Source organism: Harpia harpyja, chromosome 2 (assembly GCF_026419915.1).
Source record: "Harpia harpyja isolate bHarHar1 chromosome 2, bHarHar1 primary haplotype, whole genome shotgun sequence".
Taxonomy (NCBI): Eukaryota; Metazoa; Chordata; class Aves; order Accipitriformes; family Accipitridae; genus Harpia; species Harpia harpyja.
Window position 1 is genome coordinate 7,444,287 of NC_068941.1, and position 15,115 is coordinate 7,459,401.

Below are 15,115 nucleotides of genomic sequence, written 5' to 3' on the forward strand. Positions count from 1 at the left end.
ATGTACAGTTATCATCTACAAGGCATTATACTGCTTAATATTTGACGTGTCTGGGCTTTTTATACGTGTAAGAGAGAAAAGTGCTACCACAGAGTGATTCAGAGCATTCGAGCTTGATCTGAGCATTGCTATTACGTTTTTTCCTGGTATAAATTTGATTATGTTCCCAAATTGAACAACATATTCTAACGGATGGGGGGGGGGGGGGTTGTGCCTATGAAAATTAACCACAACAATCTGTAGCCTCTCTCAGCTTTTACTTGCAAATTCATCTGGCCAAGAATATGTTGAGGGGAGCTGAGGCTTTTGGCATCACCTCAAGTGATTCTGTATAGTTCTCACATGAGATGAGATATGAATGGACTTGGGGAGGAGGAAGAGAGGGGGATGTACATGTCCTCTGCTGCATCCAGGCTTCCTGTGTCTAAGTTTTCCAAAAACTGATCCAAATAATAGACCTGGTGTTGGAGGGATTGCCTGAAATTAATGTATCTATATCCGTTTGTACACAGTCATTTTACTAATTCTAAAAACCAGTCTGAAAAGGCTGTAATTTGCTTAGATTTAAAAAATAAATAAATAGCACTTTATAAACCAAATTTGGGATGTTTTTAGTATTTCGTATTTGTTCATTGAACGCTTTATTTTCTTTCTGTCTTTCAGCCCTCTCAAATCAAGTTCAGTTGCTTGCCGGTATCAAGAGTTGAATGTATGCTGAAGTTGCCTTCCCTGGATCTTGTTTTCTCTTCAAACCGAGGAGAACTGGAAACATTAGGCACAACGTACCCATCAGAAAATGTGTCAATTGGTGGCAATACTTCGCAGAGTGGCTCAAAGAATTCAGTTAGTAAATCTGGAGCACCAGGTAATATGTATATGAATGTTTATACTATATACAGCTCGTAGCATAAATAAATATAATGTTCTGTTGTCTAAAATTAGAGCAGAAGATAAGCTTTTACACACCTTAAGGCTAGACATTTATGTATGAGTGAGTTCAGTAGGATTTGTTCATGTTGTATCAGTTTCCCGTAAAAGCTTGCACAGATACAGTATATTGGAGTTTTTTCTTGCATTGGTTAAGCAAGTTCAGTTATCTCTTATAGAAGGCTAGCATCAATACATAAAATATTTAAGCTGCATTGCTGCTACAAGGGCATAATTCGATGTGCGTTTGGTCTGTTTAATATTGCTGTTAACAGTCAGTATTCTTTCACGTTTGAAAATGCTTTCATACTAAAACTAACTTTTGAAAAAAAAAATTTGTCTTCAGGTTCATCACCTGGACTAGGCAGCCCTCTTGGCAGAACACGGCACAGCAGCAGTCAGTCAGACTTGACTAATTCTAGTAGCAGCTCTTCAGGTCTGAGCTTTACTGCCTGCATGTCTGACTTTTCCCTTTACGTGTTCCATCCATATGGAGCTGGAAAACAAAAATCTGCTGTCACTGCTCTAACCCCTGGATCAGGAGCTTTAGGTACAGAACAAGTTTTTGTTTGCTTTAATGAACATTGTTCAAGTTTGGCATGGTTTTCTGAACTGAAGATTTGAAAAGGTCACAGAAGATTAAATTTTTTCCTTTCTATTTCTAGGTAATGTGGATGAGGAACCAACTTCGGTCACTGGCCGGAAGGATTCTTTGAGCATTAACCTTGAGTTTGTGAAAGTCAGCCTGTCACGAATAAGGCGTTCAGGAGGTTCCTCCTTTTTTGAGAGTCAGTCTGCAAGCAAAGCTACCAGCAAGATAGATACTACATTGATAAACATATCTGGTAAATGCTTGTTTCGTTTTAATTCCATCTGTTCGGCTAATCAGAGAACTGCTGTTCCAGTGACAGACTTTACTCTCAGCAGCTTTTGTAGATGTTATATGAGAGCCATCTACTTGTAGTGTGTAGTAAAATTTTTGCTTTTTTGAGTGAAGTAGGGATTGGTACATTGAATTTTAATGGTACTTGGAGTACCTATTTGCAGATGCACCTTTTTTAGCCTCTTGATTCATTTAATATAACTAAATGGGCTTGCTCAAACATGTCCCTGACACCAGTCTGTGTGACTTAATGTGACCATTGAATGTTTTGAGATTGTACTGGCTGTGGCTAGGATAGAGTTAGCTTTCTTCATAGCCGCCCATATGGTGCTGTGCTTTGAATTTGTGGCTGAAACAGTATTCATAACACCAATGTTTTGGCTACTGCTGAACAGTGCTTGCACAGCCTTAAGGCCTTCTCTCTTTCCCGCTCTGCCCAGGAGGGGAAACAGCTAGGACAGCTGACCCAAACTGATCAAAGGGATATTCCATAGCATATGAGGTTGTGCTTAGTAATAAAAGCTCAGGGAAAGGAGGAGGAAGGGGCGATATTGGTGGTTATGGCGTTTGTGTTCCCAAGCAGCTGTTAGGTGTGCTGAGGCCCTGCTTTCCAGCAAATAGCTAAATATCTGCCTGCCAATGGGCAGTGAATTCAAGCAGTGAATAATTTTTGTTTCTTCACTTGCATGCACAGCTTATGCTTTCCCTGTTAAACTGTTGCTACCTCAATCCACAAGTCTCCTTGCCTTCCTTCTGTTTTTTCCCTTTCCCACAGGAGGTTGGAATGAGTGAGCAGCTCGGTGGGCATTTGGCTATTAGCTGTGGCCAACCTACCACAGAGATAAAGCCTAAATTGTTTGTGTTTAGTCAGCTTCAAGTTACATGTCATTTTAGTTGTATTGTAGATATTTCTGTCACGTGTTATCAGAAGGAAGTGATTTCAAGTCATTATTTCGGAGTAATCTTAGTATGTCAACTTTATTATATGGTTTTAGCACGCAGAAGAGGATGGTTATTTTCCACCTAACGGCACAATGTACGTTTTTCTTCAGATATAAAATCCCATAGTATACACTAGCTTTGTACTTAAGAGACTAGAGTCTTTGAACAGTATTGTTTGTTGAACAATATCTATGCCCTTCATTTTTTTAACCCTGTTTCTTGAGAACCCCAAAAGTCTGTATGACTGCAGTGCAATAATATATGACTGCATAAATGGCAATGAGATGGAACATGTAATGCTAATCTGTTCTCACTTACATAATTTGTTTTAATGACAAACTCAGTAGCTTGGTTAGCTTTTAAATATTTTTATATTAGCTACACCAGTAGTTCTTATTTCCCACCCAAAAAACCAAGAAAATCTTCTTCCCAAAATACTTCATTTATTCCTCACTGTCACGCATCATTAGAGTTAAAATAGTGTTTTTGAAATCCTCAAACTCTAAATATGCCATTTCACTTTGTGGCCATTGCGGATCTGTTTTACTACTGGTGATCAAAAAGAGTGATGGTCATCCAAAAGTGTATATTTCTTAGAGCAATCAGTTGAAGGGACTACAAATCACTAAGAAAAAGTGTACGATGAGGGTTGGGCTTTGGGCTGGGTTTCTTTTCAGCTTGTTTGGTAGAATTCTGCTGTGTTTTCTCAATGTGTTACACTGCACTAACTTGCTTGCTAAAGTTAGAAAGCAATCGCAGTATGCCCACAGTGTCTGTGTAGTATAGCTTCAATAAGTCTCCGCATACAGGAGTGAGCAACAAGGGAATGAACTTCAGCAGGCCACCCGGTGCCCTAGTGTGAATGCTCTTTTATGTCACTGTCCCATCAGAACAGAAAGATGAACAAACTCAGATTCTCATTGCTGATTCATCTCTTAATACATTTTATAACAGAGATAAACTAGTATAATAATAGAACTTTGTTAAATTTATTCCCAAAGTTGGTTAAGCTTTCAGTTGGACCTAGTTTGGTAAACACAAACAATGGCTTTTCATAGTCCTCTCTTCAGAAACAGGTATTTCACAGATCTCTTTTGTTACCTGAATAGGGTAAAATCTTTTACACTCGCCCTTTTTCCCTTTTTTAAATATGAAAACTAGAAATAGTCTAGTTTTCGGGGGGGGGGGGGGTGTGGAATCAAAATGAATTATGTAGCACAATTAAATGTGGTATTAAATCTCCAGGATCACAAGCTGCCTTTTTAGTGTTCTTCATTATCTTTTTCTTGGGTTTTGTTGTTGTTTTTTCTTTCTTAGTCTGACATTTGCTGTGTGTTATTATCTTAATTCTGGCTGTGCTGCTGCATGTCTAACTTGGTGAGGTAGTTCTGCAGTCTGTGTTGAGTTACTAGTTGTCAAATTTCACCACCTTGCCCCCTGGTGCCTATGAAGCTACAGTGAGAGCTGGACTCCTGAATACTCAAGGAACCTTAAAGTAAAAGTGGGGTTTAAAGATTTGTTATTTATTTATTTATTTTCCCCCACTGCACATGAGATCTTGACTTACTGGGCAAACAGCAGAATGGTTGTGACTATCTGCCATTAAAGCCCTCAGATGAGGAGTCTGAGGCGCATACAACACAAGTAGGACCCAACATCAGTTACATTCTTAGGCTCCATCTTGCCTTTATAAAATGTGTTTGTATCTAATATTGGATTTGGAAAAATGGCAACACCTCAGGAAAAATATTTTTTCATTACAGCAGAGACTATACTGCTATGTAAAGAAGTATTTGACTGTATTGAACACCTATTAATTAGATTTGGTTACCAAAACCTGTTACTACTGAGAGTTTACAGTTGTGTGTGTATGCTTTTTCTTTTTCAGCTGTCTGTGATATAGGGTCTGCTTCTTTTAAATACGATATGCGCCGACTCAGTGAGATTCTAGCCTTTCCAAGGGCTTGGTACAGGAGAAGCATTGCTAGACGGCTTTTCCTAGGTGATCAAACAATAAATCTGCCAGGTAAGATGCTGCTGCTTATCATGAAAAACCTTTTTGTACAAGGAGTTATAGTAGGAATTTTATAAACATTTATTACCTGTGTATTATTATGTATGTGACTAGATATAAATGTATTATAATTTACTCAATATGCAGTCACTCTAATAAGTTTAATAGAAAATCCTAGAAAGAAGAAATGGAAAAATTGTAAAGTAGGTCATTGAATTAATTAAAGAGCTTATATTAATGAAGACAGTAGAAAACCTTTAGTTATGATAAATGAAATATATTTTGACACTCTCCAAATACTTCTTAGTATATGGGAGGATATTGTTAAACAAAAATGCATTAGTTTTTGTGCCTTTCATGTGCTGCTTTTTTTTCTAGTAGCATCGGGTCCTGGAACACCAGATTCAATTGAAGGGGTAAGCCAGCATCTTTCTCCTGAATCATCACGGAAAGCATACTGTAGGACATGGGAGCAGCCCTCCCAATCTGCTTCATTTACACACATGGCACAGTCACCTAATGTGTTTAGTGAACATAATGCAAGCAGCAGTATGTCACCTGGGACAGCATCTCATAGCTTAAAGTCTCCAGCTGTTACAAGATCCAGGAGTGTGTCTGACTCTTCAGTGCCTCAGAGAGGTTAGTAGACAATGATTTCTTCAGTTTATTAAAGTATTTCCCTCAGTTGTATGAAAAAAGTAGTCATTACTGCTTTGTAAAAAGCAACCATAAAATACTCTTTTCCACTGTGCTTGGGAGTGGACAGTCAATGGCTTAGAGAAAGGAAAATGTCTGAAATGGATGAATCAAAGTGTAGTTTGTTAGCATACTTTCTATGAAATTGGACTTTCTTTTACTAGAGCAGGAGTTGTTTAGCTGGGATTAGATGAGTTCTCCAGCTTAACATGATTGCATTGTCATCTTCTTGGCTCTTCTCATCCAAGCAATTACCATGCCCTTAGCAGAGGGTCAATGTCACAGCTCACAGGTGAGGTCAGTTACTTCATTTCATCTGAGACTTCGGGCTCATACTAAGAGGTCTAAATAAGGATAGTTTCTATATAAGAAATAAAGTAACTTTTACTTTCTTTTACTACAAATGTTATTGTATTGTATCTTACAGCAGTGTAGCACTGGCTGTGTGGAACCATGACATTATGGCATTAGATATAGATAGGAGATTTAGAAGTACGGTACTTATTTTAGTCTAGGAAAACTATGTGTGAGAAAAGAAAGGACAGGTGTTTTGTCTATTTAGAATGCAAACAAGATGTTATATATGATTGGTTTTTAGGAGAAGACACAGTTGAAGAAGGATTTATGGCTGGTAGAGTGGCTTGTTAATAGGAAATGCAATTTTGCACAAGCTTATAAGTGTATTGCCAGGGTTTTTGTGAGAAGAGCAAGGAAAACCCTAATACTTGAAATTCTGACTTGGCACTTGTGCAAATAACTGCTATCTGAATATTCAAATACTAATAATTGATTTTCTGAATACACTGGTATTTTTAAATAGCTAAATAGTTTCAAATACACTCTTGTATGACTGACTGCAAATTAAAAATTGTTTCTCTTAAAGATACTAGTAAAAATAAATGTGTAAAATGAGTCAATTTCTATGATAACTAAAGCAACGCATATTGCAAATCCTCTAGTTCACACTTATCCTCACTCGTAGTTTTGTGGTGCTCCTTAAATACAGTGTTAGTCTGTCCTTTTGTAATATGTAGAATGGATATATTCTGCCAGTTTTTCCTACCATGTGGAATAATTAAAATTTTTGTCTACTTTTTTGTTTAGATACTCTCTCAAAAACATCAACTCCATTTAGTAAGTCAAATAAAGCTGGAAGCCAGCAAGGAACACCATGGGAAACACTGGTTGTATTTGCTATGAACCTAAAACAATTAAATGTTCAAATGAATATGAGCAATGTAATGGGCAATACCACGTAAGTATAAAACAAGATCAAGGATGTTTTAACAGATGGTGTTGTTTTGGGGGCAAAAAGACATTTTCCCCACAGGCTGTTAACAGCCTCTTGTCTTCTAGCTTTAAAATCCTAAATTTTCCAGTTTTGAACTGTGAAGCCCCTCATGAATACTGGTAGATGCTTAATCCTAAAGTCACATATGCCTAAACCATGTTATTTACTGCTTTCCAGTAAATAATTTTCAGGTTCTCTTTCGACAGCCTGGAAAACTGTTGTCTGTTTTTACCTCTCTTCTAGGTGGACCACCAGTGGTTTGAAAAGCCAGGGTCGTCTATCTGTGGGTAGTAGCAGAGATCGGGAAATTAGCATGTCTGTTGGCTTGGGAAGATCACAGTTGGACTCCAGAGGCGGAGTTGTTGGAGGTACCATAGATGTTAATACCCTGGAGATGGTGGGTAAGTTAGAAAGCTGCCTGGTATTACTATATGCTCTAGACAATAAATGTGAAAAACTAAAGAATATACACAGTACCTCGCTTTGTGAACCTGCTAGTATATAAAAACTTTGGATTCTTACTTGTGCATTCTGACTGTGAAACACACTTTGAACTGAAGGGATAGCCTTCTGATCAGGGGCTGATTCAGTCTCAGGGTTCTCTAAAATTACATTGCCTAGTTGTGCAACCCTCCAGCCCCCTTCAGCTGTTTGGACAAATGGCAACTGAAAGATTTGATAGCATTTCAGCTCCTCCTAGAATTTCACAAGTGCTTACGATCTGGGAAATGCAAAACTGGCTTTGGAAAGAGGCTGGGTGTTCTGGCACTACACCAGAGTCGTGACCTCCTCATGAATCTGAAAAAAACAGTGCTTTCTTAGCCCCTCTGTTTCATGTGGATGGCATAAGGGTGATATCACTGGAAAAATGGTTTTTCTTGTTTTTAGTGCTATATTTCTGTATCGCTTTGGTTCCATTTCAGCTCATATTTCTGAACACCCAAACCAGCAGCCCAGTCATAAAATTCAAATTACCATGGGTTCTACTGAAGCACGTGTTGACTATATGGGGTCCAGTATCCTAATGGGAATCTTCAGTAATGCTGATCTCAAACTACAGGATGAATGGAAAATTAATCTGTATAATGCTTTGGACTCAAGCATCTCTGATAAAAGGTAATACTGCTTCCTGTGTTTAAAATGTATAATGTTTGATAAGGCCAATGTCTGCCTATATGTTTTCTGTCCAGTATTGCTAACCAAAAATGTAAGCATCTGCTAGAAAGCAAAGGGTTTGTTGGTGGTTTTTGTTTGGGGTTTTTTGTTGTCAGTAGGAAACAGATCAACTGCTAATGTTTTTGCTATTTTTAATATCTAGTGAGATATTTGTCCATGGGGACTTGAAATGGGATATCTTCCAAGTGATGATTTCAAGATCGACTACACCAGACCTAATAAAAATAGGAATGAAACTCCAGGAGTTCTTTACTCAGCAGTTTGATACAAGCAAGCGAGCTTTGTCCACTTGGGGACCTGTTCCTTATCTCCCTCCCAAGACAATGGCCAACAACTTAGAGAGAAGCTCACATGAGCAATGTAAGTGGTACAAAAAATAGTATACTTCCCAAATAGGATGCCTTAATTGCAAAAATTTAACTGAGTGACTTTATACATGCAAGGATATCTATTTGACTTGAAATAGTAACTTCAGTACATTTTTCCTGTAAATTTCAGCTGGCAATAACCTTTCAATGAAGAATGCAAATATCTTGAGTACCCTGCTAGACCTGGGGTACAATAATGACTTAGATTATCTTATTTTCGGGTTTTAGTTAAAAAAATAAAAAAAATCTTTTTTGCAGTTTTCAAACTATTTCAATAGAGTTGAAATAGTTTTCAAAGTCTGTTTTGAAGTCTATTTCATAAAAAAACATTTCTACTTTGAGTAGCAGTGGAAGTGTGATGTTACTCTTACTTTCTGTTAATCATGAGCTGAAACCATCATTTGTCTGAACACAAGGAGTCATTGATTTCCAAGTATGCTTGTTCAGGTACTCTTAAGCTACAGCCACCTTAGACCACAAAAATGAAACAGTGTCAATAAAACAGATTAGAAAATATCACTCATAATTCCACATTTTATTAAAAATATAAATATGGCACCAATCTTTCCTGTATATTTCTCTTTCCTAAAGTTTGTTCTTACTCTTGCATGTTTACTTTCTAGTCTTGGATGCAGCCCATCATCGCCATTGGCCAGGAGTTTTGAAAGTGGTATCTGGGTGCCATATATCCTTATTTCAGATGCCATTGCCAGAAGATGGAATGCAGTTTGGAGGATCCATGAGCCTGCATGGAAACCATATGACGCTGGCTTGTTTTCATGGACCTAATTTCCGCTCAAAATCGTGGGCCTTATTTCACCTTGAAGAACCCAATATTGCATTTTGGACAGAAGCCCAGAAGGTTTGGGAAGATGGTAATTTAAACCATTTCCTCACTTCTCTAAATTCCTTTAAATTAGTTTGAAGAATGTATTGATACATAAGAAGAAATCAAAGAAAAACTTATTTTCTTTAAGTCTGAATCAAGATTATTTCCCCAAAATATACCACTTACCTAAAATAATGATCTGTTCCCTCTCCATCTCTACCCAGTTTGCTTTCTTTGGGGAATAATGCAAAGTACTTTTTCAAATATACTAGATATGTCCCTGATAATATGCCTACAAAGTGGATTGTCTGCCTTGTTAACGGCATGTCTATGTTTATGTAGTCCTTTGTTTCTGTATGATGAATTTTGAATGGTCGTATTGCTTATATTTGGCTTCATATTGAGAAGTTTTTACTGTCTGTAGCTACTGAGGATTTGATTTTTCTGTTTTTTGCAAGCTTTATGCCAGTTTTTGATGCCACTGGCTACTAATTATTCATGTTAAATACCTGTGAGAGGAGAAATCCTACTACCCTTACCAAGCTGCTTTTTCCATTTTTTTCTCTCTTACCCCATGCCACCCACACCTTCAACACAGGTACTAGTGAACACTCCACGTATATCGTGCAAACCCTGGACTTTCATTTGGGCCATAACACTATGGTCACCAAACCATGTGGAGCCCTCGAAAGCCCTATGGCAACAATCACAAAGATAACAAGGCGCCGCCACGAAAACCCCCCACATGGAGTGGCCAGCGTGAAAGAGTGGTTCAATTATGTTACAGCCACAAGGAATGAAGGTCAGATTCATGTTCATTACATTTTGGGATCACTCTGCTGGCCAGGCAGTGCAGATTGGGCTGTTTAAAAGCTGCTAAATTTCAAGTGGGCTACAGGGAGAAGGGAATTTGAGATAATGGAAGTTGTTCCTACTCGAGAACCTTATGGTGAACTGTGGAACGAAGCATAGCAATATGCTGAACCGCTGGCAGTGTTACTGAACTGTCCTTTTTCAAACTGTGCAGTAAAGCAAGCGAAAACGTTCTGTTAGTGTACAGGATGTTTATGTGTCTGGCATTGCAATAGTTTTAGTCTTTTCCTCTTTCATTATATATGCAAAAAATGTTCTTGTTTCATGTCCGGTTGTGATCTTGTAACGTGAGGATATATTTCACTGTATATGAAGGGTTTATGGATTAAGTTGAAGTGGGAATATATTTTAGGCTTCTGTTACCATTTACGACTAATACTTCAAAATTACTCATCTGCCTAAAGCTCTTCAACCTTCAGCTGCTTCTAGGCCTTAAAACATTTTGAATCATATCTTTAAATCATTGCTAATTGGAAAATAAAGCTTTCAAGATAATGTTAAAAGAAATCTTAAAATACAGCTGTTGCTATTTCACTCACAAACCATAGAATCAGTAGATCATACCAGTAGCATTTCTGTGAAAGGGCGAATAGCAGAATACAGCATATAGCGAGAAATGAGCAGATGATAGTTTCTTGAAAAAAAAAAATTTAAAATTATTGATATATTATACTAATATTTATTCCTTTTGAAAGACACAACAGGATGTAGTGGCTGAAGTTCACAAATAGAGGCACTGTCTGTTAGATGTTTTTATGCAGCCCTGTTTTGCTACATCCGGAGCATTTAAGTATATAAACAACAACATTTGATTGTTGGACCTTTTGTAGCCATGCTTTTGGGAGCGGGATAAAGGATATGATCTTCATAGTAATCATACACCAGCAGTTTTACAATGAAATAGTAACCTTTCTTAACTTTTTTGTCTTGTCACAATTTTAAGAACTGGAAACTAATTCCAGTTGTTGTATGTGTACTATGGTAAAAGTCTTGTGACAGATTTGGATTCCTGGTCAACAGTGATTTCTGACAGCAATGCTGCCTTGGTGAATTTAGGTATTACCTATATTAATCAGAAACATTTATTTTCATTTTAAGTACTACCATATTTTCTAACATAAGGGGCACGCTTTGAACCCATACGGTCTATATCTTACTTAACTGAAAGCTCATTACTAGAACAGAGTTGTGATGGGGTGGTCAGAGGAATCAAATTTGGACTTTAAGCTTCCAAAAAACTAACAAAGAGCTTAGATGTGATGGTACTGACACTTATTTGCTCCCCTCTTCTTATTATGAGATGTGTTTTGTGAAAATTTGTCACCCTCTGTGCTGACAAGAACCTTTTTTTAATAAAGACTACTGAATTCAGGAATTTCCCATTGTCCATGTAGAGTTAAACCTGCTTCGAAATGTGGATGCTAACAACCCAGAGAGCAGCACAACAGTGAAAAGCTCAAGTTTGCTAAGTGGCTTCAGAGGTGGCTCCAGTTACAACCATGAAACTGAAACCATCTTTGCATTGCCAAGAATGCAGCTGGATTTTAAATCTATTCACGTTCAAGAGCCCCAAGAGCCTTCGTTACAAGGTGCAGTAAACATAATTTGTTTTTTCTTGATCCAAAGCTATTTCTCGTAAATGAGGGGTTAAATACAAAGCTACCGTGCTGATAAGAGGATTTAATCTGAGAATTACTGCAGATCTGCAAGAAAGGATACCATTTCATAATAAAACGTAGAGGGAATTCTGTTGAGAGAGTGAAGATCTAGTCCAGAGACTGGTCACTGTAGAAAAAACTTACTAAGAGAAATGAATATGAACATTTCAGCTAGGTTGGCTGTTTTTAGGGGGTTGACTTTCTTATTTTTATTAAAATGTTAAAGAGGAGGGCCATTCTGAAAAAGGGAATATGAGCTAGGTACCTAAATTTTATGCTTGTTTTCAAAATGGTATCTTCAGACTGCAGTTGGAACTGGTGGGACATAAGACTTGTGAAGGTATAAGACATTAATGTAGATGTTTATCTTGGCTGAGCTGTGGTTTTACTCCATACCTGCTCCTGGACAATACTACTAGATAAGTCAACCTGTTGGGTTTTAGTTGTTTTTTTAATAGCCAAACTAGCAAAATCTGCTATCAGCTTTTCTTGCTGTCTAAAATCATGCACTGTTAGCACAGCACAAGCTAATGATACTGCTCTAGGTTGGCTTTCCACGTTGAGGATTATCCAGGTTGCTGCTTGGTAGTATTTATTTTCAACATCCTTTATAAAATACCAGAAGTTACTGTGATGGGAAAACTGTTTAAAAAATGTTGAGGCTGCTCAACGCAGCAGATGTTAATTGTGGTCCTTCTTCTCTTTTAAGTCTCTAGTTCAGTAACAGCAATGTCATTTGAAAATGATTTGTATTCAAAATCTGTGTACTTTCATGTGTACTGTCTGTACTTATAAGGGTATTAATACTGTTTTTATCTGACTGTAGATACAAGTGTTAAACCAAAGGTGGAATGCAGTGTAGTAACTGAATTTACAGACCACATTTGTGTAACTATGGATGCTGAATTGATCATGTTTCTGCATGACTTGGTATCTGCTTATCTAAAAGAAAAAGAAAAAGGTAAGTTGTTATTTATGAGGTAGCGCTTGTCTGACAATCTGCAGTTGTCAAACTTTTTGATGGTAGGTATCTCCATATTTTTTAATGGAATTGACTCGTTAAAAATGGATTTAATTTTAAAAAAGTTAAGCCTGATTTTGCTTCCATTGAAATCAACAGAAGTAGTATTAAATGTTCTTGAAATCTGGGCTTAATGCTATGAAATGATAGTTACCTCTTTTTCAATCACTGATAAGTGAAACTTAACTACACAATAGCAAAACGTTTTTTCTGGGTTATTTTAGACTGAAAGCCAAGAGGTATTTTGGCACTTCTCAGAAAGTGCAACATTGTTCAGGAAATAACTTGAGCTGATTTTAAGTCAGCTGCTGTAGGACTGGAAGCAGAGTAGTTTTGCATACAAACTTACAAACCTCGTGGTGTCACTAGGCTGACGTGCCACCACTGTGAAGGGAGCTGTACTAGTAGTACCTCTGCGTGGCACTTTGCTACGCTGTGCAGGTACAGCAGTTCAAAACCAGTTCAGTCACCTCCAAGGCAGCACCTATGAGCAGTATGCTGCAGAGAACAGAGAAAACTCCTGGATTTCTGTTCCTTACCCACTACTGATGAGCTTCTGCTTAAGTCATAATCTTGCTCCTATTTTGACAGCTGGTGTTTAGTTTAACTTTCTTTTTGTAAGATGGTACATGCAGATGAAAACTGTTTTAGAAAGCTACATTACTTTTATTGCAGTCCTTTCATCAGTGGAGTTTCTTTAGAGACATGCTTTTTTGTGACTTCAGAATGCTTCACTTTTCCACGAGTATGTTCAGTTGCAGCATTCAAATTTGGTACATGCGTTGTTAAGCAATATGTGGTCTTTGCTAAGAAGAGCAAATTGAAGCCAAGTGAGTTTGATGTCTACGTAAAGTGTGCCAAACACAGAGTGATTTTTGTTGTTGCAGACTTAAGGTGAATAAACAGTGCAGTACTGAATGACTGACTGTGCTCTACTATTACCTGCATGTTGAAGGGAAGGTCATCACCTAGTGGCTTTAACGCTTTACAAGTAATTGCTGCCAGGAGCATCTAAACCCTACTAAACTAATTAAGATTTGGAAAAGATCGTAACAGCACTATTGATTATAGATAAAATTATTTCAGATGTTACATTTACTATAAGTATTATATCATTCCGTATTATATCAGAAGAGATGTCATCACTGAAATTAAAAGCTGCTTATTTGTTTTACAACTTCTGATCTTAAAATTTTCCACATTCTGCCACAGCAATCCTACTCTAGACTCTCATTTCTATATGTTTTTCTTTAAAGGCTGCCACAAGAGTAATGTAACACTGTAATGTATGTGTAAACGATGAGTTACTACCATAGTGAAAGTCACATATTTTGTTTTTCTGGTGTGTGTGAAATTGTGTTGTGCGTAGTAGTTTGCATTTATTACTGTGATGTGACATTTATTCATGTGATGTAACATGATGTGATGTATAAATGTAACCCTTATATGATGTAAAACACATTAAATTCAGTATTTTGAAAGTTTATAACTAACGTATCAAAATCTCTTTACGTGTAATTGTGTACAACAAAGCTAGGAGTGCTTTCTAAAAGCACTTTATAGTAAAATGTCCAAAAAGTGCATAAACTAACAAAAAGGGAAGATAAGTATTTTTGGTTGAACTTTGTAAAAAAATTTGTTTTCAAGATATCTTAAATCAAAATTCAATCCAAATTCACAGATTTGTTTTTATTTTATAAAATACGTTGTTTGGAGGAGAAGGTCCTGCTGTTCCTTCTCTGTATCCCAGGATGTAAAACTCAAGACAGACATGCGTTCAGGTCCCCTTGATGCCTTTGGACAAAGATTTAATTGAACTGTTCCACCACCATCTTCCTCCTCAGAGATTAACTACTCTGTCAATCTAAAAAAATTCTCTAAACTAGGAGCATGTCTGAATTTTGCTTATGGAATGTGATGTGCTTTGTTGAATTTGAAAGAAAGCCCCTGTATATGGATGCTTTGGGCTGGCAGAGAGAAGGAAGAATCCCACATTCCAGTGTTGTCCAGTGTCTATTACAGTTTTCATAGGCTATTTTTTACTAGCACTTTGTTCAGACCAAAACTGTTTGCCAGAAATTCTGTAAAACTGAAACACAAAGTGGTTCTCTCTTTTCTGAGATTTGTGCTTTTGTTTTATTTAAATGATGTACAAAGAGAATTCAAGTGAGATGCTCATGACTGACTGGTGTGGGGTTTTTCCTCTCTCCACTTTGTAGCAATTTTTCCTCCTCGCATTTTGGCTGCTCGTCCAGGGCAGAAAAACTCCGTTGGTGTTATTGAGGACAGCTCCACTGACAAAGAGGCAGAGGAAAGCATTACCTACACTACAGTTGACTGGAGAGAATTTATGTGCAATACTTGGCATTTGGAACCTACGCTCAGGTAACAAGCAGCCTTATCTGCTGTCTCCTTCTCTCTGCATTTTATCTGTGGG

General features: G+C 37.4%; 1 protein-coding gene across 17 annotated transcripts in view; it reads left to right on the forward strand.

Moving 5' to 3' along the window:
* Positions 1–15,115, forward strand: part of BLTP1 (bridge-like lipid transfer protein family member 1) — a 127,618-nt gene that overhangs the window by 110,923 nt on the left and 1,580 nt on the right. For 13 of the 17 annotated variants that reach the window (XM_052814610.1, XM_052814620.1, XM_052814572.1 and 10 more), the window contains 14 exons: positions 664–865; positions 1,274–1,477; positions 1,593–1,772; positions 4,641–4,778; positions 5,145–5,405; positions 6,567–6,717; positions 6,997–7,154; positions 7,677–7,869; positions 8,072–8,289; positions 8,921–9,172; positions 9,725–9,928; positions 11,394–11,588; positions 12,484–12,618; positions 14,898–15,063. In XM_052814610.1, the coding sequence (XP_052670570.1) occupies positions 664–865; positions 1,274–1,477; positions 1,593–1,772; positions 4,641–4,778; positions 5,145–5,405; positions 6,567–6,717; positions 6,997–7,154; positions 7,677–7,869; positions 8,072–8,289; positions 8,921–9,172; positions 9,725–9,928; positions 11,394–11,588; positions 12,484–12,618; positions 14,898–15,063 (2,657 nt within the window). Of the gene's footprint in view, positions 1–663; positions 866–1,273; positions 1,478–1,592; positions 1,773–4,640; positions 4,779–5,144; positions 5,406–6,566; positions 6,718–6,996; positions 7,155–7,676; positions 7,870–8,071; positions 8,290–8,920; positions 9,173–9,724; positions 9,929–11,393; positions 11,589–12,483; positions 12,619–13,565; positions 14,871–14,897; positions 15,064–15,115 lie in introns of those variants that run through there. The other 4 variants (XM_052814582.1, XM_052814601.1, XM_052814706.1 and 1 more) reach the window with 2 other exon arrangements.